This window comes from Ascidia mentula, chromosome 2 (genome assembly GCF_947561715.1).
Source record: "Ascidia mentula chromosome 2, kaAscMent1.1, whole genome shotgun sequence".
Taxonomy (NCBI): domain Eukaryota; kingdom Metazoa; phylum Chordata; class Ascidiacea; order Phlebobranchia; family Ascidiidae; genus Ascidia; species Ascidia mentula.
The window spans coordinates 14,576,536-14,597,176 of record NC_138567.1 but is presented as its reverse complement, the minus strand read 5'-3'; the positions used below and the strand labels follow the sequence as shown (position 1 = coordinate 14,597,176).

The 20,641-nt window shown below is 35.3% G+C and overlaps 2 protein-coding genes across 3 annotated transcripts; both read left to right on the top strand.

Moving 5' to 3' along the window:
• Nucleotides 1–54: 54 nt before the first annotated feature.
• LOC145890401 (echinoderm microtubule-associated protein-like 2) lies at nt 55–13,157 on the top strand. 2 transcript variants are annotated; one of them, XM_082981390.1, is made up of 20 exons: nt 55–279; nt 1,240–1,401; nt 1,655–1,808; nt 3,196–3,264; nt 3,866–4,033; nt 4,427–4,576; nt 5,312–5,381; nt 5,561–5,587; nt 6,899–7,003; nt 7,295–7,390; nt 7,726–7,860; nt 8,105–8,236; nt 8,368–8,484; nt 8,787–8,912; nt 9,249–9,371; nt 9,749–9,917; nt 10,338–10,523; nt 10,912–11,007; nt 11,185–11,315; nt 11,965–13,157. In XM_082981390.1, exons 1-20 carry the CDS (start codon nt 195–197, stop codon nt 12,088–12,090), a joined length of 2,427 nt encoding a protein of 808 aa, XP_082837516.1. In that variant the 5' UTR covers nt 55–194; the 3' UTR covers nt 12,091–13,157. The 2 variants fall into 2 exon arrangements, with proteins under 2 accessions (XP_082837516.1, XP_082837517.1); XM_082981391.1 differs by lacking the exon at nt 5,561–5,587.
• A 1,537-nt stretch (nt 13,158–14,694) lies between these two features.
• On the top strand, nt 14,695–19,056 carry LOC145889557 (solute carrier family 22 member 4-like). Its single transcript, XM_082980535.1, has 11 exons — nt 14,695–14,871; nt 15,028–15,181; nt 15,369–15,451; nt 15,663–15,766; nt 16,029–16,183; nt 16,535–16,703; nt 16,969–17,202; nt 17,418–17,632; nt 17,931–18,113; nt 18,436–18,574; nt 18,788–19,056. The coding sequence occupies exons 1-11, from the start codon at nt 14,695–14,697 to the stop codon at nt 18,861–18,863; spliced, it is 1,689 nt and encodes a 562-aa protein (XP_082836661.1). The 3' UTR covers nt 18,864–19,056.
• The last annotated feature ends 1,585 nt before the right edge of the window (nt 19,057–20,641 follow it).

Genomic DNA, 20,641 nt, shown 5'->3' with positions numbered 1-20,641 from the left:
CAGTACCGCGAAGAAAAAGTTTAAAAATACACCATGCGTAAAAATTGAAAGTGCAGAAAAACCGTAACCAAACTTGACCTAAAAAGTTGTTCAGCTGGTAAAAGCGAACAGCTGTCGGACTTTTAGCGCAAAAACTTTTGCAGACATGCAGAAGCGTTCTTCTGGTCCTGAGATAATGTTTTCCTGATAAAAGTATGTCTGATTTTTTCTCCAAACGGCGTATTTGTAATTCTAACGGCATGAATGGAGATGGACCCCCGGTGTTCGATCTTTTTGAAGGTAAGTTGATATGTTGATTGACTAATGGTTCCTCGTGTTTGTGTTGTCTCGCGCTTTGGGCCAATCCAGGCACGTTTTTATCTGAACAGGCGACAGTGAAGCAAACCAAGCGTTGGGATTATAATTGCCAATAGGCCTACATGTCAAACCTGGCGTAATATTGTTAGTGTTATTGTCTCAAGCATAAAATGACAATTTGTATATAAAAGCAGTATTTCAGGCCAAGACTAGAAATGTGCATTATTTTAGGTTGATATATTTGTAGCTCTGGTGGTTTGGTTCACTCAATTTGTGGAGCAATTTAATTGCTTCCTGTGTAAGAGTGCTGCTTGCACAGTGTCGTGATTGGTGGCTGCACGTACGTCTGCACATGTGGTAAAATGTCAACTGTACTACTACACCCTTATCTATAATTCTGTGATCTCTTGGTCCATATTACTTAATAACCACTGCAAAAAATGAAAGCTCCTTGAGTAAATAACAAATGGCGTTTAAGTGCAAACAGTGTTTGTCGTTTCAATGTTTGGTTTAGGTTAGCTCTGCAAACAGTTTGTTTACATAGGAAAGGGAAATCGCAGCCAATAGCTTTTATGACTTTAAGGTTAAAGGCAGACACTTTCATATTATAAAAATTTAAAATTGACTGAATATAAAATGAAATATCTGTGCAATGGTTCAATTTATTAATCTTCAGTAAATTGTTGGTTGTGAAGAGACCTGTATTAGGGCTTTCATTTATTTTTAACAAACAACTTGCAATGGATGAAAATGTGCAAGGAAAAACAAGTAAGCAATTTGTCCCAGCATACAAATTATATATTGTCCCAACATATATATAATATTAACATATCTAGAAGTTTAACAAATAAAAATGACATGATTGTTTTCTTTCACATTGTTGTTGTAAAACGTTTCATAAAATTGGTTTTGTTTTTATTTAATTGGGAAACTGTACTTTAGGCAACACAGAGGATCGCGTCAAGTTGCTGGAACAAAGAGTGGAAACCCAGGAAGATGAAATTGCTTTGCTCAAGTCTTCTCTTGCTGATGTTTTACGAAGATTAAAGGATGTCGAGAGTGGTTCAAGCTTATCAGCATTTCGGAAACCATCCCCAATGAAAAGTATTTTTTGAGATTACTGTGGTGTAAAGATGAATTTGTTACATATACTGTTTTGTTTGTTATGTGATGAGAAATGTCACAATAATTGTACAAAACATAGTATTTATGTTTATTTTAATGTAAAAGATTTATAAATCTATTGTAATTATTACAGCAGGAATCATTGCTAAGTATCTTCTCATGTGGAAATATAGTTATGTTAACTCAAGATGGCTTTATTTTGCTGATTGCTTGATTTCGGTGCCCTTTTTAGACCATTTTCAACCCCTACCTTCAAAGCCAATGGTTGAGAGTACAATCAGCCCCAAAACAAGAGTCAGACCTCCTTCACCAAGCTTACATAAACGCTCTCCCTCAAATAAAGATGATCAAACCAAAACCAATGGCTCAGTTTCCAGTGAAATGAGGTAGGTACATTTTAGGAACTGTTATGTGGAACTAAGAGTTAGTACTGCTGGCACATTTAACATATTTTTTAATCTTATTGTTTGATGCTTTTCTATGTGTAAAAACATAAAAAAAAATTCGTACTACTGTGAGTGCATGGGCGTATCCAGGGGGGTCCGAGGGGTCCGGACTCCCCCCTTTTGTGACATATTTGAGTCTGTTTTGATTGCTAAACAAACGCCACTGTATTTTTTTGTCAAAATTCGCGTGAAAACTTTCTTTTCGTATTTTGCGATTCTCGACCTCAATTTAACTTTAGTTTACAACGGAAAATTGGGTAATTCCCCCAAAAAATTTGGAACCCCCTTTAAAAATCCTGGATACGCTTATGTGAGAGTGTCATAGTAAATAGTACAAATACAAACCTAGGAATGAAACAATATAGGGAAAATATTGGTTGAATATTTAATATTTTTTGTTTTAAAACCTGAAAACCTTGCAATTAGGACTGAATTGGACAAAATTTATTCAAACTTATCTGTTGCGAAAACAAGGAAATGTCACTGAAATGTCAGTGCACTTTAGCTTCCATGTAAGTAAGTGCCTAGAAACAGTACACAGAGAAGTGTGGCTAGCAGCCATCTCTATAGCTGTGGTGCCACTAAAAGCCTCAGGGGAAATTGGAAACACAACATCTTCCCTTGCAATTAACTGCAGAATACTGACCCATGCCCTCACTTGACCTTGTTATAGGACCTTCTGCCATTAGGGCAGAGAAAAAAAGATTAATTGCAAACAGCTTGTTGCAGTGACAAAAACTGCATGGGCAAAAAGAAAAAGGCTTTAAAAGTTAATAATTTATTTGCTGCCCCAGACATCAATGTTGCATGACATAGTGAGAGTCTTTGACATAAGTACATGTAGTAGAGCACATGTGTAGTACTGGGTACCTGGTTTATCTTTAGAAGTGTGTCTGAGTAGTACTTTGTCAAGTGATAGTTCAGCTTTCTATTGCCCTTGAGCTTGTGACAAGTGTGTGGTTTGTACACTGTGTATTGTAAAGAAAGATGGTTGCACATTACAGAGCAGCTTTAAAAAATACAAATACTCATGCATTTACATATAAAAGGCCATTTGTTCACTAACTAGTCTGGCAAAATGTTTTATGTTGAGCTGGGTTTCAAAATTTTTAAAACGTTTTAATACCACTGTTCAATTATAACTGGTTTGTGGATGTTATTTATGTTCTTTTTGTAATACTAATGTTTATCAATATTATTTTCTGAACATTGCTTGTTGTTGTATAGTTTACAGAATTTGCTTCTTTTAAGTTGTTTAAGTTTTTTGCTTGGTCGACTTCATGGCTTCGAAAAGACGGTGAGTTTGTTTTTATTTTTGTGTAAATAGGAGAGCGGGGTCATCTGACAACCTTTCGAGAGATGTCAAGCGCTCTAGCTTTCGTGGCAAGAAGTCCAGGTTTGAACTTTGAAACACACGAATGCTAAACAGGACAATTGTTCATTTTCCAAGTAGTGGAGGCTAGAATGGTGGCAAAAAACTAAAAACAAAACAAATAAAACTTTGCCTTTTTAATTTATTCTTGTAATTTATGCAATCTTTTTAAAAAATCTTGTCATGATAAATAATCTAATTTTCATTATTCCGAATTCATGACGTATATGGGCTATGTATGAAAGAATCACTTAGATCATAACTCAATTTCTTCAATTTGCCGTGTCAGTCTCTGATCTATGAATATATTGCTTGCTTGTGCACTGCTTTCAAAAGGGACTGACTATGAAACCACTTTATTAGCTTGAGGTTGATCTCGCTTCTTCAGGTGCAGCAAATAATGTGTCTTGTTAGGGCTGTAACCGCATTTTATTTGACACGTTATTTGCTCCACCTGAAGAAGCGAGATCAATCTCGCGAAAGCTCGTGCTAATAAAGTGGTTTCATAGTCAGTCCCTTATAAAAGCAGTGCACAAGCAAGCATTATATCATAACATAACTATTTTTTTGTATTTCTCAACTATCATAAAAATAAAGTTTAACAAAAGTGCGTAATCCTTCTCAGTACCGGTGGAGGAAATCACAAACAAATGTCGTACAATGAAGATGAAGGTTCTATTCGAATGCATTTGCGTGGAAGACCGGTTGTTCTCTACAAACCCACCTCGATAGAGTCTTACAATTTGTCGTCCCCTTCCCAAGCACCGGACAACAAATTAAAACTTGAATGGGTGTAGGTTAAAGTTTTCTTTTAAAAATGTAAAGCTTTTGTACTGGTTCTTTTGTAGTTCTTGTTTCGCAGTTTCACATGTCAAGGATATTTTTTAAACTAAATTTTCGCAAACCACATGTTTTGTTCTCCATGATAAACTTAATGAAGTGGTTTGATAATTATGATTTAAGTTTATAGCTGTAAATTGTAAGTTTCAGTCACATACATGACTGCTCATATGTGTGATAACTAATTGTCTCCAGATCATGAAAATTCACCAAATGATTTCACGCATATCCCAGTATCATGTAAGAGACCAAAAAAAGGAATAGCATGATAGTGTCAAGTTGTATTCACCTTTTTATGTTACTCGCCGGGTTATGATGGTTTAATCTAGTATTTTTTTTCATACAGATATGGCTACAGGGGAAAAGATTGCCGCTCGAATCTCCACTTTCTGCCCACTGGTGAAATTGTTTATTTCATCGCAGCCGTTGTGGTGATGTATGACCCGAAAGATGGTTATCAGCGACATTATCTTGGCCACAATGATGACGTAAAATGGTAATTTAAACTTATACAATGTGTGGCTTTCTTCTGTTACGATATGGAAGAGTTGTGGCAAGATGTGTAACTTATTTGAAGGTAGTCCAGCAGCTTAGATGGACAATTTCGGCAAGATGTGTTTGTTTGTACAGTTCTGCTCATAAATATTTCATATCCTGGATTGTTATCCTTTTGCCACTGATAAAATCCCTAAAATAACTTTTGATACAAGAACTGTCCTTGTCCAATGCCCCCAAAGAAGTGTAACAGGCCATCTTTACCAACATACAAATACAATGGTTGCGTGTGGGAAAAATCAATCGCTGTCAGTTTAGTGTTATATTGATCAACATATACCATTTAACTAAGTAAACATTATTGATTAGATGAGTTTTGGGTGGGTCCTGTTACCGCACTGAACTTGCAATAAGTTTATATGGCTCTCTTAATGCAATAGATAGCAAGTTAACCATTGACCTTGTTCTGTGTTTAAAGTCATGAGATAATTAATGTTGTACCCATGGCCACTTAAGTTTGGAGCACCTGTTTAGACTATCTCCAGTTAAATATAAAAACAAGAATTCATTTTATGGATCACTCACAAACACCGACATACAATTGAAAAAATGTGCAACCTATTGGAACAATGCATTTGTTGCTTTTGTGACAAAAATATAAGTTGGTGCAAGTTTTCCAATGTGTGTTGTTTCCTATGTTTGTGTAAACAAATGTTTCAACACAATATTTTTTCAGTCTTGCTATTCACCCTGACAAGTTGAAAATAGCAACTGGACAAGTTTCTGGACTGGAACTTGATGGCAGGGTTGGTGAATTAACAATTTTACATTGATTGTGCTTAAATTAGGCATTTTTTACTTCAGAAAAATGTAAAAAATATGCAATGAACATTAAATTTGTTAAAACTCCCAACTTTATCATTAAACAAAACCTTGCCACTGCTTATAAAACCTAAACATACAAATATAAAAAAAACATTATCAGGAATACAAAAACAGCAGCTGCAAAAAGGTATAAAGCAATGGTGCATGGGTTTGTATGTGTAGCAAGTAAAAGCATGAGCTTTGCATTGTAACGCTCTCACTACCTTGCTTAATGTATTCATGTTGCTAACTCAGTTGTAACTACAATTGTTCATATTTTTGTCGTAATACTTCATTTAAAATCTATGTGACTTGACTTTACATAATGGAAAACAAGATATTTAATAATGTAAAAGTTTCAATGCACAATGCTAGTATTTTTTCAGTGGGTCAAGTTGTAAACAACATTGAATATTAGAGTTATTTTGTTGTAAGTTGGGTATAGATAAAAAAAACATTGTGCTGTTTTGCTGGAATCCAAATAAAGTTGACATTGAATATAAGGAAGTTGCAGCTTGTAACAATAGTGTTTCCCGGAATCGCTTGATAGGAACTTGTAACAAAGCGTGTAACTTCCAGTAAATGCAAGCTGTACGACATACATAAGGACATATATACTGTTTTGCGCTGAATAGATCTGTATTATATATGTGCTGTATTGGCTGACTAAAATTATGTGTTCCTTTTGCAGTGGTTTTGTAGTTAATACTGTCTCGTAGAATAGTACATTGTACAAATTCCATTATTCAATAATTATCAAAGTTGCAGGATAAGTAACTTTTTAATAACGTCACAATTTTCATTGACAAAATGTTACACTTATTTAGTGAAATTTTTATGTTTTTAAGATCCATTTTCAATGTCAAAACCTGCAACATTTTAAAAATTTTGGTTGAACAATTAAGCAAAATTTGGTTGTATTTTGTGTAGGAAAAGCCCTAAAATGTATTTAAAATCTTAGCGCCTTGTCAGTAGTAAGAAATCCATTATATTATATGGTTGGATATTTGGAGCAGGTTTTGTCACTTTAATGATAAAATATCTCTCAAAGTTTTTGACTGCTTAAAAAATATTTGTTAATGATGTGAATATTTTCAAATTTTACTATTTTTGTCCATAAAGTATTAATATAAGGTATGTTCCCAATAGTTTGGACTGATATGGGTTTTTTTACGTATAATAAATTTTTTTTGTAGGTTTTGTGGTGTTTTTTGTCATAGGAATTTTCTAAATATATTTTTTATGCAGTGGCCCTGACCTTTGAGTATAGATGCATGAATGCAAACGTTTCAGAAAAATAAGTTTTTACATGACTAACCTGAAAATAATAATTGAAAATGTAAACACACAAAAAAAGTCACAATTGCAAATAAAAAAACAAAATAACAATATTCTTTTTCTCCACAAATAAGTCACTGTGTTGTCAAATTTTGAAACATAATTTTATTTTGCTGTTCAGCCCCGACTCCCTCAAGTTCATATTTGGGATGCAGTGAGTCTTACAACCCTCCATGTCTTGACCTCATTTGAACGATCGATTGCTTGTCTCAGCTTCTCCAAAATTGTAAGTGCTGCATTTTTATATGATTTTTTAAAACGTTTTTATTTACACAAAGTTTTTAATCGCATTAATTTTCGTCTTTGAATTAATTGAGCACCAAACCAATTCAAAATACAGAATAAAATCAGGTTCAAAAGCAAATAGTTGTATTGATGCACCACTTTTATTTTAAATTTTTGGGTTCAAACAATGTATAAAATTATTGCAAGCCAAGTAGGCATAGTTTTCTCTGCAGTAGAAAAAGTAAACCACAACATTATTACTAATTAAATATATTACTGGTTTGTTTTATAGGATGGTGGAACACTTCTATGTGCTGTGGATGAGTCGAATGATCATGTTCTCACTTTGTGGAATTGGGAGAAGGAAACAAAAATTGCAGAAACCAAGGTTGTTTTTTTGGATTGATGTCACTTTGAAACTTAATTCCATTTTTTTAAAATCAAAGCTTGTTTTTAAATGGAACAAAATACATTATTTTGTATTTATTACATTATTTCTAAACATATAAAAAGGAAAAGTTTGCAACAATAGATTGTTGCACCACCTTATCTATGCACATGTGAATATAAGCCATTTTAAAGATATATACAAAATTTCGGATTAAATTTTAGTAACATATAATTTAGCCCCAATTAAGCATCATGTTGCATATTGGTGTTTGAGGATTATTTGTGATGTTTCAGCCAAACATAACAAAAAAAACAATGTTATCTGTATTTTAGTCTTCCAAAGACCCTGTTCTCGCATGTGAGTTCAATCCTCAACAAGAAGACATGATTGTTACTTGTGGTAAAAGTCACGTCAACTTCTGGACACTTGATGGAGGCCAACTTGTGAAAAAACAAGGACTCTTTGAGGTGACACAGAAACCCCACCAAAACTGTCAAACGTTTTTATTTCAACCTTTATACTTATTTTGCAGCACCTCAATTGTTTAGGATGTATTAATGCTATAAAGTAAACTTTTTTGTAAAACTTTATATTTGGTTTAAAGGATAATCTTCAACATGCAGTCTTGTTTGTGCACTTTGCCATGTGAATTAGTTTTAGGTCGCTCAAAAAAACAGCGATCATATTCTAAACTAACGTGTGGTTTTATAGAAGCATGATAAAGCAAAGTATTTGTTGTGTCTGTCATTCACTCCCACTGGTGAAGTGCTCTCTGGAGACTCCAACGGCAACATCCAGTTGTGGAGCAAGGGTAACACCCGCAAAATATCACAAGTTTTTCAGGTAAGCTTGCAATTGTTTAATGTGGATCATTTTTTTTTTATTCAAATCAAAGAAACTTACTATTTGACCTATTGAAGTTATGATGTGTCTTGTGCTTGCCTTCTTTCTTTGCTGATATATTTCTATTGTAGGCACACGAGGGGCCTGTGTTCACTATCTGTGCCACAAAGGAAGGTTTTCTCACTGGTGGGAAAGATGGTTCCATCAAGAAATGGGACAGCAATTTTAAGCTGGTGCAACAAACACAGGTAAAATATTTTTAGTGAATGCATACTGGATACACTAAATTCTGTGTATTTAAACAGCAATTGTCTGTTTCACCAGAATATTATCTTCCATTTTGCTGCAAGTTTTAAATAGATAGTCACATGTTTTGTTATCAACAAACATTGTATATTTAAAAAATTACAATGAACTACTGTATATGTGAAAAATTAAACCACTTTTGTACGTGCTGCGAAAATAGGGCACATGTCATTTACTAAAACCAATTATTTTCCAATACAATGGATGAAATTATGATTGTGTTCATACTTTTATTCATTGAAAGGTTGGTGATGAAGCTGGAAGTGTGAGGACAATAAGTTGTGACAACCAAGGTCTAATGCTGATTGGTACGAAGAAGAATTGTATTCTGAGAGGCAGTTTTGATGCTCCTCTTGATATGATTGTTCATGTAAGTTTCTGTACTTGCGTTGAGATATTTAATCATCCATCATAGCTCTATTTTCTGTATTCATTCATAGTTTTAATGAAAATGGTCTTAAATTTAATCAAGTAATGAATGTTAATGTACACAACAATAGCTGCAGATTTTAGTATTTGCAAAGTAGTTGCAGGCCGTTTTATCTTTAGGATACTGTTATTTTTTTTTTATATAGCATGATATTGTATATCAAATAGCATGATATGTTTTATTCTTCAAAATTTATTCATCTTCAGTGTGGATACTTGCTGTTGATGTAATAATAAATGTAGCTTTTACTTAGATTTTGAGCCACCTTTTTCACAGGGTCACATGGATGAACTTTGGGGTTTGGCAGTTCACCCAAATCAAGCAACATTTCTGACGGGTTCCTCCGACAAGCAGCTCATTATGTGGGATTCAACCAGCCATACACCTTTGTGGAAAAAGGTTATTTCTTGTTTTGTTAATTTCTACAAAGTAGAAGCATGCCCAAATATTTATATCAACACAACCATTTCTGTGTGATGCAATTTTACCTTAATATTTATTGGGTGTGCAATGGGCAAGGTGTCTTTGCAAAGCAATAAAGGTAAAACCCAGAGCACAATCACTGAAAAACAATTTGCAACTGAAGAATATGTATAACGTTGATCTCAATGCCAAACTTAGTCTCATGACAAAATTTTTTTTGATACCCTTTCTGTAGAAGTTATTCTTCTTAATTTGACTAAAATTGCGGAGAAATACCTTCAATCGTTTAATTTCCCAATCTCATCTAGAACATTTTTTCGGTTAAATTTACAAAGCAGTATTTGCGTTCACAGATAATGGACGACGGAATTCAGTCAGCTGACTTCCATCCGACCAATGAAAATGTGATTGCGGTCGGCATGGTAACAGGTCGTTGGTTGGTTTTGGATTCCAACAACATGGAATTCATAACTGTCCACACGGACGGATACGAACAACATGACGTCATAAAGTTTTCACCAGGTATATTTCATGACGTCATGTTTGAATAGTTCTTCCAAGGCCTTTTTATGAATTTCGATATCGTTGGGTGCCAACCTTTTAACACAATGGCATGTGATGTATGTGACAGTGTACAGCATAGACTTAAGATGATTTTTTTCAAACAAATATGGAAGGGGTTACTTTTTGATTTTGAATAATACGTTTCTACAATTTATATTCTTACAGTGCATATTACACTGAGTTCCATAACCATACAAACTCATCATATACGTTCAACCCCTTTCATAAAAACCAAAACCATTGTTGCTCTAAAATACGTGAGCCAATATTGTTGCATTGTGCCCAAATTCTCATAATTAGTGCCATTGTTCTATTTCCTTCAGAATCTTTAAAACTTAAACCTAACCCACACCTCATCCATGGTCTTTTATCCAATAGATGGGAACTATCTCGCCATCGGTTCCCATGACAACAGTGTCTACCTATACCACGTGACCGACGGTGGGCGCAAGTATTCCAAATTGGGAAAATGTTCCGGGCACAGCAGTTACATCACTCATTTCGATTGGTCGGCCGATTCCAAGTACTTGCAGTCAAACTCAGGGGACTACGAACTCCTCTACTGTAAGTTGTGACGATGTTGCTTTCTGATTAAAACTACTGTTGCTACGGATGGTTAAACATTTATTGGACTAAAGTCTTGTTGGGTAAAATTGCACTTGTTAAAAACATTGTGATATTCTTGAACAAAAACCGTGCATTTTCACGTATGGCTTAATACTTCATTAATTTTGTGCTCGATTTAAGTCTGTCAGTTGACTGAAAAACAGCCTTCTTTCAGATTAAAATTGTTCAAAGTGTTTGCCAGATTTCTGTTCACCTGTAACCCAAACTAAGGTGCTGGTGCTGGTTTTTCCTTGACGGGAAAGTAGTGTTCACTTTGCTAGTTCATTTTGTCCTGTTAGTTCGAAGCCTAATTTTTTTCTTGTTTCTAAATTGAATGGTATTGCAGGGGAAACCCAAACTTGCCGCCAAATCACGTCCGCGTCATCACTTCGTGACGTCACATGGCATACACAGTCATGCACTTTGGGATTCAACGTTTTGGGTAAGTGTGGATTGCTTTCCTCAGTACTCTTGTATTAAATTGTGCGTTTGGTGTATTAAACAGTAAAGCATGCTTCCCGCAATCGCAATTTCTCTTAGACTTAAAAGACAAAATTAATCACAACGGCAACTTTAATGACTTCCAAACAAAAAAAATATTTACAATTCTAAAACGCAGGTATTTGGCCTGAGGGAGCGGATGGAACCGATATAAACAGTGTTTGCAGATCCAACGACAACAGATTCCTTGCATCAGGCGACGACTTCGGGAAAGTTCATCTGTACAAATACCCTGCTATACAACCGAGGGTAAGAAATTATGTAACGTTTTTTCTTGTTTTATCTGCAAAAATGTTCCTAATCATAATTGGTGGTGTTAGTTTTCATTAAAGTGTTGTTTTATTGACTCAGGCGATGCTTTTTAAGCGTTTGTCTCAAAAACAACTGAAAACATTTGTTTCAAATACCAAACTGACTGCTTAAACGTTTCTGCAAACAAACGTTTCCGTGATATACATTATACATGAGGTGGAAACCGCCAAATCTATTGCAACAGAATGGGAAATGATTTCTGGAATCGATTGTTCAAAATGTTCTTTTTTCTAATTTTATATAAAATGTCACGTACATAGCAAGAATTTGCCTTTTAACTTTAAAGTTAGTGAAATAGAATCAAATGTTTTTTGTTGTTGTTAAAGATTTGTGATTATACACAACAAATTTAGTTTTTTTGACAACAAATTTAGCACTGAAATGGTTCAAGTTTATAGAGACAGGAAATATCAGAGCCAGGATGTTACTCTATAAGTATTTTAACAAAAGACCCGTAATTCGCAACTTTGGAAACAGAATCTGCTAAAACCGGTGAATGTGACGCAGAGTGCATTTAAATTCACCACCTGTTTTACTTGAAAGTTGCTCTGTTAAATTAACTTGTATTTATCAATCCGATTTCCAGAGTTCTGGTCACATGTATAATGGACACAGCAGTCACGTGACGTCAGTAAAGTTCCTCGCCAACGACCAGCGTGTCCTTTCCACTGGAGGGCAGGATTGCAGCGTCATGCAATGGAAAGTAGTGTGACAAAATTCGCTGCGTCATGATGACGTTCCTCGTTGCCGGAACTTCAGTTTCGCAGGATTCATTTTTCGTCGTTAAGTGTTTTTCGTCGTGGTATTTTGTGAGATTATTAAGCAATGCTCGCTGTACATTTTAGCCATGCCGTTTTTTACTGTTTGCGTTTCTGAATTAGCCATTCCGTATTCTTGATACCATATGGCGATAGTTAGGTATGACGCTGCATAACTTTATTGCTGCTGGTACAAATCAGTAACGATATAAAAGTAGGCTACTTTGACTAAAATTAAGACGCAAAATTTAATACACTAAAATCTGATTTCGAAACCTGTTGTGTAGCTATTTTATACAAGCAACGAATACAGTAGTTAAACATAGGCCCTCTAATCAGTGTTTAGATAGGTAGTATTACTAGCAAGCAGAATAAGCCATTTAATTTAATAGAATTTCGCAACATTGTGCTTGTATACAGTATCTTCAATTACTTTCGCCACCTTTTAAATGTTTAAGGGCATTGTCCCAAACGTTCCTATTAAAATACTAATACACGTGTGCTTTGTAGTTGTATACTTACATAACTTCAATTCATTTTCCTGCATACGTTTATTGTAGCTTGTAATTTGAAATTACGACACGCTGGTACATAACATGCTCGTCAGCAAAAAGTTAAAAATGTGATACTGCATAGACAATTTTCAATTATTTCGTATAATACCGGTTACCTGACTGCTGTAAACTATACTAAAACCCGTCACGCTTCACTGCACGTTTTGCCTATGTTACTCCGTGTCGTTTCGTCTTTCATCATTTGCATGCTTTGTTACAACTTCAGTGACCCACTCTCGGTTTTACAGTAGGTTTAGTTCCCACCCCGAAGCTGTGTTTTTAAGTGACCATAATTTCTTGCTGCTTCTGCTGCACCTTTACCTTGTTGATTTCAAATTTTCTGGTGTTTGAAGTTTGGCTGAAGTAATCATTTTGCACTCGCCGCTGTTAGCTAGAAGTGATTTCCTAATTTTATCAAGACTGCTGTTTTGAAGCTTGTTGTCAAAATTAAACTATTTTCATTTCAAGTCGTGCGAAAGGAAGTTTTTTGTTCACAATACAATTCAAATCATTTTTGCCCAAGGGGTTACAACTAAATGAACTATGTCCTGCATGATACATTTTCAAAATAAGCAATACTCCAACTTGTTGATATCAAAGTATTTGAAATTCGAATCTGACGTTCTTCTGGTAAAAAAACTTGAGGCAATGCAATAGATACCGAAATTATGGCCTCTCAATATTTCAAAGACACACACTCAATAAAAAAACTTTGGCAGCCATAAGAAACTTCTTACTAGTAGCAACCACAACACATTTGCAAGATCTTGTGACATCACTCTTCACATCATCATTGTGACGTCATGTAGTTGGTGAAATGAGATGCAACTAAATGGTAGTGAGAACAAACGCGTATGGACTTTTGCCCAATCGACGTGGTTGATTAGGAAGTTTATTGAAGCATAATTCTTTTATACTCACCACGCAGTCGAAAATATGCAAAACACAATGGGGTAGCAAATTCATACAGTATTGAAACTCTGTCTTGTTGGCGCCATTTCTTAGATTCACACAAAAAAGGAAAAACTGCTGATAATGCGTCTGCGATGAATTGCGAAAGTTTTTTTTTGAGTTTCCGCATGAATAAAGTTGAACAGAGGGGCCCAGGGAGAACATTAACCACTGCATTCTTGTTAGTAAAAAATTACCTTTTTGAGTTTCCGCATGAATAAAAATAACCTTTAGCACTATAGTTTTAGACTAGTTTGTCGCTTCAAATTTACTTGTGATAACTTAATCATGCAGCGTTTAACGTCAACATTTCACGCTTTTTGGAAAAACCGTTCGCAAATCGATCAAAATCGCATGAAAACTGAGGAAGTCAACTAACAGTGACAAGCGATAGGCCAGTTTTGAAGTTTAACGGTTCGCCGCGGACAGAAACGTGACATGCTCGACTAAGTTTTTTGTATTAAAAGGTGTTGAAATATACCCTCCATGCTGTCGTCGTTTCAGGCATTTGAACTAAGTTCATTGATATCGCAATCATATGATTTGCGTTACGTTGGCATAGGTGCAATTATGTTATCTGTTTGATTTGAAAAGGTTTTTCTGTCCAAAACCGCCCAGTCTCTGATATAACTGTACTTTGAGTTGAAAATGTTCCATGAAACAATATCAATCTTGTACTCTGTACAAAAATGTTCGTAAATTTGCAATAAGAGATTACGAGAAAGAAACCAATCTGCGAAAAGCGAACTGCGTACAGTCTCCTACTTTAATGAAGGCTTACTTTGTTTGCATTGTGATTAAAGGCAGTTAGGAATGAAAAGAAATAGTCCAAGAAAAAGGAAACTAGAACAAGAAAATAAGTCATTAAAGGCCGGTGCATTTCCACTTGAAGACGTAATCACTCACAATATATCCTATTCATTTTGCTATAAACTTTTAAGTGAACATTTGCAGTGCTGAGTATTCCAGTGCTTCGTCGTAAGAGTTGCGTTAAAACTCGTTGAGTCATAACCATACGTTGTATATGTTATTGTTTTGTTTCAGGCAGGCACTATGACCTTGACGGTAAAAGACGAAAACTTTGGCCCCTATGAGAAACGTCTTTGCATTCTGTTGCTACTGGCAACCATGCCCAATGCCTTTCCACATTTGCAAGCTCTCGTGACGCAATATACTCCATCGCATCATTGTGACGTCATCAAGATGTTCAACGTCACAAACGCTAAGAAGGTAAAATGCGGCACATACGCCGTCACGATTACGGATAAAGTTATGTATTTTTAGATACTAATGTTTGATATAATTATGCTGTAAAAGCGTATATTGTGCTTAGTTCGTGTTGAGTTTCATCACACAGCTCACAGACTTGTTGTTTCTTAATTAAAGGCCGCAGAAATCCACCTGAATGAAAGTAGCTGGAAGGAGAAGTTGATGAATCTTACCATACCGTGGAAAACTGATTATTCAACACAACAAGAAATTAGAAGTCAATGTTCTGTGTTCAACGTTACACGACAACAATTGATTGAAATGATACAAAGTAAGTGGTTTAGTCAAGGCACTGTAGCCAAAGCTTTCTTGTAAAAAATGTTGCCGCATTTATTGTGTTTGATGAGGTTGGTCACAATTTGAACTTTAGAAGAAAACAATACACTGCATGCAGACAATGGGGGAAATTTGTGGTATGAATATCATCTCTTCCATTTTGATTTTTTGCGCTTTTGCAGATCCAGCGTTTAACTATTCCAAAGATGTCATTCCTTGCGAAATGGTAGATTTTGAAAGTGAAAGGGTTTCAGCAGTTACTGAGGTGGTTTTAGATAAATTTTTCTTGTTTTGCTCAAAAAAATGTGTTATATTATCATCAATATTACGTCAAAAATTTAGAGATCGCCATGTTTTCCCCATCCTATAGTACCAACACTGATTATGACTGGCTTTGACCGGCTTTTTCTTTTGAATATCATTTATGCCGTGCCTTTCTGTTACTACTGTTAATACCCGTTGGTTTTTGTTATCAGCTGGGAATGGTGTGCGATGAATCGTGGCAAAAACCGTTAACCACTTCTGCCTACATGATCGGACTAATGGTCGGAGGTTTGGTTGGAGGAGCAGCGTCAGATGCGTAAGTCCAAATCCGACTTCTATGAAAAATATTTTCGAAAATCTGAAGGTTGTTTAGTCTTAACTTTAACCTATTCAGAAATCGCCAATATGTACTCAGCTTACTTCATTGTAAATGAATGAGTAACTTTTTATTATAAGGTACTATTATTATACAAACCCTAATCGTAACAGGCAAAAATAGTTTTGTTAAGAGTTTGTTCAGTGAAAGCTTTTATCATAACTTTGCATGCTATGATTGGGACTAAATCTGTTGTTTTCAGTTTCGGTCGAAAGACGACATTTTTGATCTTCACATTCCTCCAGTTTATCGTAGTTTTTGCTGCTAGTTTCGTCACGGATGTTGCCATGCACTTTATTATGATGTTCCTGATTGGAATGGCGTCGTTGGTTAATTTTGTTTCGGCTGTGGTTCTAGGTAAGTGGTTTTCATACTGTCTGGACCACACCTGTACTCTATATCCATTTGATTGGAACAACGCAATCTTTTTTAGACATTTCAATATTGAAATGATGTATAAAACTCCTGTTGCTGCCAGGAATATTGCAATTCAAATATACTGCCTTTCTTGCATAACATTTACGTGCTGTATTTTTACGACGTTTCGTCTGCCATTCAGCGAGACTTCATCAGGTATTGATACAGCAAATTTAAGATAAACCACACTAAAACATTCAGGGGCACAAAAATATACAAGCACGTAAATTTTATGCCAGAAGAGCAGTCTATTTTATATTTGAAATGATGCTTTAATTTTTTATCATTCAGGTTCTGAATTCATGCCAACAAACGTTCGCATCTTGTCGTATCTGGCACTCGAAGTTGGATTTTCAATTGGAAGTATGCTGTTCGCTCCCTTGGCGTTTGGTTTTTCCAATTGGAGATGGTATCTCAGGTTTACCGGGCTGATCGGAGTCCTATACATTCCATACATTTGGTATGTTACAGAGATATGCGATATTGCAACTAAACGCTAATTCAGAGCGCTTGTGGTTTATATTTTTAGCCGCAGTTGATAATGCTGCCAGGCATTTTACCTAAAGGTTTCTTCTAATGGTCCAAAACTTTATTCCTTATCTTCTGTTTTGTTGTCGAACTGACGAAACTCAGTTTCCAGTGTTGTTGTTGCATGTGCGGGGTTTATTTTGTCAGCGTGCGAGGACTTTCCTGTTTGTTCTTTTACCGCATTTACGAACCCACAGGTTGATCGATGAATCTCCTGAATGGTTGAGCGCGTCTGGAAAAAAAGAGGAGGCGAAATTGGTTTTGCAAAAAATTGCAAAGTTCAACCACAAACAGCCGATGGTTGGAGACGAAGCGTTGATCAGTGCCGGGCATAATATTGACAAAAAACAAATGCAATTTGTGGAAACACTTAAAGTACTCATCATGACTCCACGAATGCTGAGGAGATTTTTGATCGTCATATTTTCCTGGTACAAAATCTTTTGTAGTGTTTGACAATTTTAAAGCAAATGTTATAGTTTTGAAACTGGTTCATCTTCTTTTTGTTTGAGATAAAATGTATAATCTAGTACACGTGACACATTATAGAGACGTCTCCAATACTCACAGTGATTCGTAGTAAAATTAGTCATAAGAGTATGATATTGATCATGAAATAATGACTAACACTGCTTGTTTGTTCCAGGTTTATAGCGAGTCTGTCATACTATACGATGAAACTAAACATGAACAAACTGCCAGGCGATCGATTTTGGAACTTATTCTATGGAGGAGTAACCGAGCTTTTGGCAACTTTTGTGTTCTATGCTGCGGTGGAAACACGAGGCCGTCGACAAGCGTATATGATTTCTATGGTTGCTACCAGTGTGTTAATCATTGTGGCCTCTTTGGTGGCAGCTTGTAAGTATCAGTTAGCTAAATGCAGCAAAATTATAATGTCATTTTTGTAAACTAATTTGTTCGCCATTGACGTAAGCAATTTTTTCAGAGAAATGCCAATGATCACATTTTCCAACAAATTTAGGAATTTGCATTGTTATTGAAAACAAGCTAATGGATAGAGTAATCTATATTACTTGTCGATAATTACCGAAACGTTTAGTCATCGAATATTGCCGAAAATATATACAAAGTATCTTACACTGTTTAATTTTGGAAATATTATACGTGACTTTCATTAGGTTGTTTGTTTCTGCAGACAGCGGAACTCTGGCAACAGCCCTGGCATTGACGAGTCAACTTCTTATCTCGGTAGCTTTTAACGTGGTTTACGTATATACGGGGGAACTGTTTCCAACAAAATCCCGCCAGTCCATGCTTGGAATGAATGCCATTGGGGCTCGTATTGGGGGATTTGCCGCTCCCTATCTTATTTTCGCGAGTAAGTAAAATATAACGCTCCCTGTGTTTTTGCTTATACGCATCAAAAACTCGTTATGTGCTATTGGTTTGCTAAAGTAAAATATGCATAGTTACAAATCGGTCAGTTGTTGCAATTTTGCTTAAAGTTACTTGACTCATGATTGTTCCATAGGATACAGCATAGTCATTTTTTTCCCTATGCTATACCGATGTCGCTGTACTTTTTCGCCGTCCCAACGTTTTGTAGCATTCTGTGGGTTATGGAGTTATCTTAGTATTGCGCAAATTACACAGAAACACATGTAAATGCAACATATGCGATAAACGTTATGTATTTTCAGGTGACTCGGGGAGCACTCTTGCGCCATCTCTCGGAAACGCTGCAGCAATTATATTTTCAGTGATAACTTTTGCTTTTTTGCCGGAAACTCGAAGGTCAGAACTTCCCCTCAATGTTGAAGAAGCCTTGGACCTTCCCGGGTATGTTTTATTGTCTTGTTGAAACTTTATTAAACTTTCTCGTGTTTTTTCGATAACTCTCTGTATCAACTCATGTTATTTTGTGTGTAAATAATTAAACATTTAAATATTTGTAAAAATGCAATTAATTTTCTACTGAAAAGGTGTGACAACTGCGCAAACTTACATTCATTGTACATTTTTGTATAAACATAAAACACATTTTTATTACAGTGGTCTAATCATAAACCAGTGCAAAGTTAAGCAGAAGAAAAACACCCAAAATGCAAAAGACGAAATGGAAATTTAATTCTCCAGCTGTTTTACATGCTCGACTCTCCTTTATTTTCTTTGCAGGCGATCCTCTTATTGAAACTAAACATATAATTTTCCGTGGCACTAACTTTTTGGTGTTTAAGTCCAATAAACAATGATTTCAAACGTTATGTTTTGTTGTTACTTTTCGGTTACGTCAATACTTCGCCAAGGAAATCTTGTTACATGTAACGGACAATTTTCAACGGTATTTGCGTAACACCGCCCTTTTCCTCTTACTCTTTGTGTCGCTGTTATAGCGTGATCTATATCCTTTAAATCCCAGTGTATTTACATTTATGGGGGAGTTTTTGGTCAGTCTTTTGTTCAAATCGATTCTATATTATTGCTGCGACAAGACACTGCTCTTATTACTGAGAATTTTACAAGCTATTCACCTGTTTGGGATTTATTCCCACAAGCCTGAAAATGAACTGTTTATTCGGATTAAACTGTTGTCGGCGAATCCTGCAGAGAGACATTATCGGGCAATTATTAGCCAACGAGCCTTTGACCTTCGATAAACTCATTGCGTCTGCGCCATCAAGGTCATTTCAGTATTGGGTATAGCCATTCAAATCGCTGCAGTACAAGTTATTCTGAACGCCTTATAATATTCGCAAAAGACTTTGATTTGAGCATTAATGAACGTTGGTGTTTCATTTCGTACCAAATAATATTGCTTATGGTGCTACAACGACAATTTATAATGAAACCACAACACCGTTTACTCATAGAATGAGTAATTGTGATGAAATAAATCGAATAAAAGAGAAAGTAAGTTACAAAACTAATGCAAAATATAACTTGGAAGTTTAAAAAGAAGGGCACTTGGGTAATTTTTAATCTCCTCGCGTAATATTTTTTTAGATAAAGCGGACATGTCCTCTAAATAAAGCCATATGTATGATGACTCTAGTTCAATAATTTCGACGCGTTTTTAATCATTAAACTATAGAAATCTTGTAACAAGCGGATACCATTTAATTTTGTACAGTTGGTTGCGTCCATTGAATGACGTAATTTTTCGCGTTCGTGGTTGCCAGGCCGCGCCAAATTACCACGTGAAAGAGGTTTTTCCGCAATTACGACAGGTTATGTCATTCGAAATGAACTTTTGGCAGTTGTAGGCGCTTTGCAACACTTTGTGATTGCATGTATTGGTTTCATTCTGTAGGCTATGTTAAGTTCATTCATGTGTTGCGTTTTTTAAAGTTCATCGTGTCCCAAGCTTACTCATTGTTCGGTTAAATTAAATGCTAATGCTGTCTTTTGAGAAAATTTAGCAAACATTATGTACAAAATGGGTAACTTACGTATGCATATACTTGCTAAGTAGGACAAGTTGGAGGTATATGCATGTGGGTATGATTAAGAAGTCAAAAACGTTAGTTTTTCACATGGAATTAGGCTAAGGGTTTTCTTGCTTATGTAAATTAATTTTGTTTATAAGGCATAACAGGTGCACACAGTTTTTTTTACAAGATATTATTCATAGTATTGGTATGTATAAATATAAAAGTTTTACTGCATTTTAATATATAGTGACATGCAGTTTTGCCTTCATAATATTAGTCATATATTTCATTTTGTGAGCTGGATGATTTTTGACTAGGTGCAGTAGATTTTAACTTTTTTTTATTATGCAACAAACTGCCCATAAAATTAGTGATTACTTTCTCATATCTTTTCAAATTTTACTTTGAAACTTTGACTTTATTTAAAATTAGCTAATAACACATTTTCAGAATGCAACCAGTGAACAACTTTGTT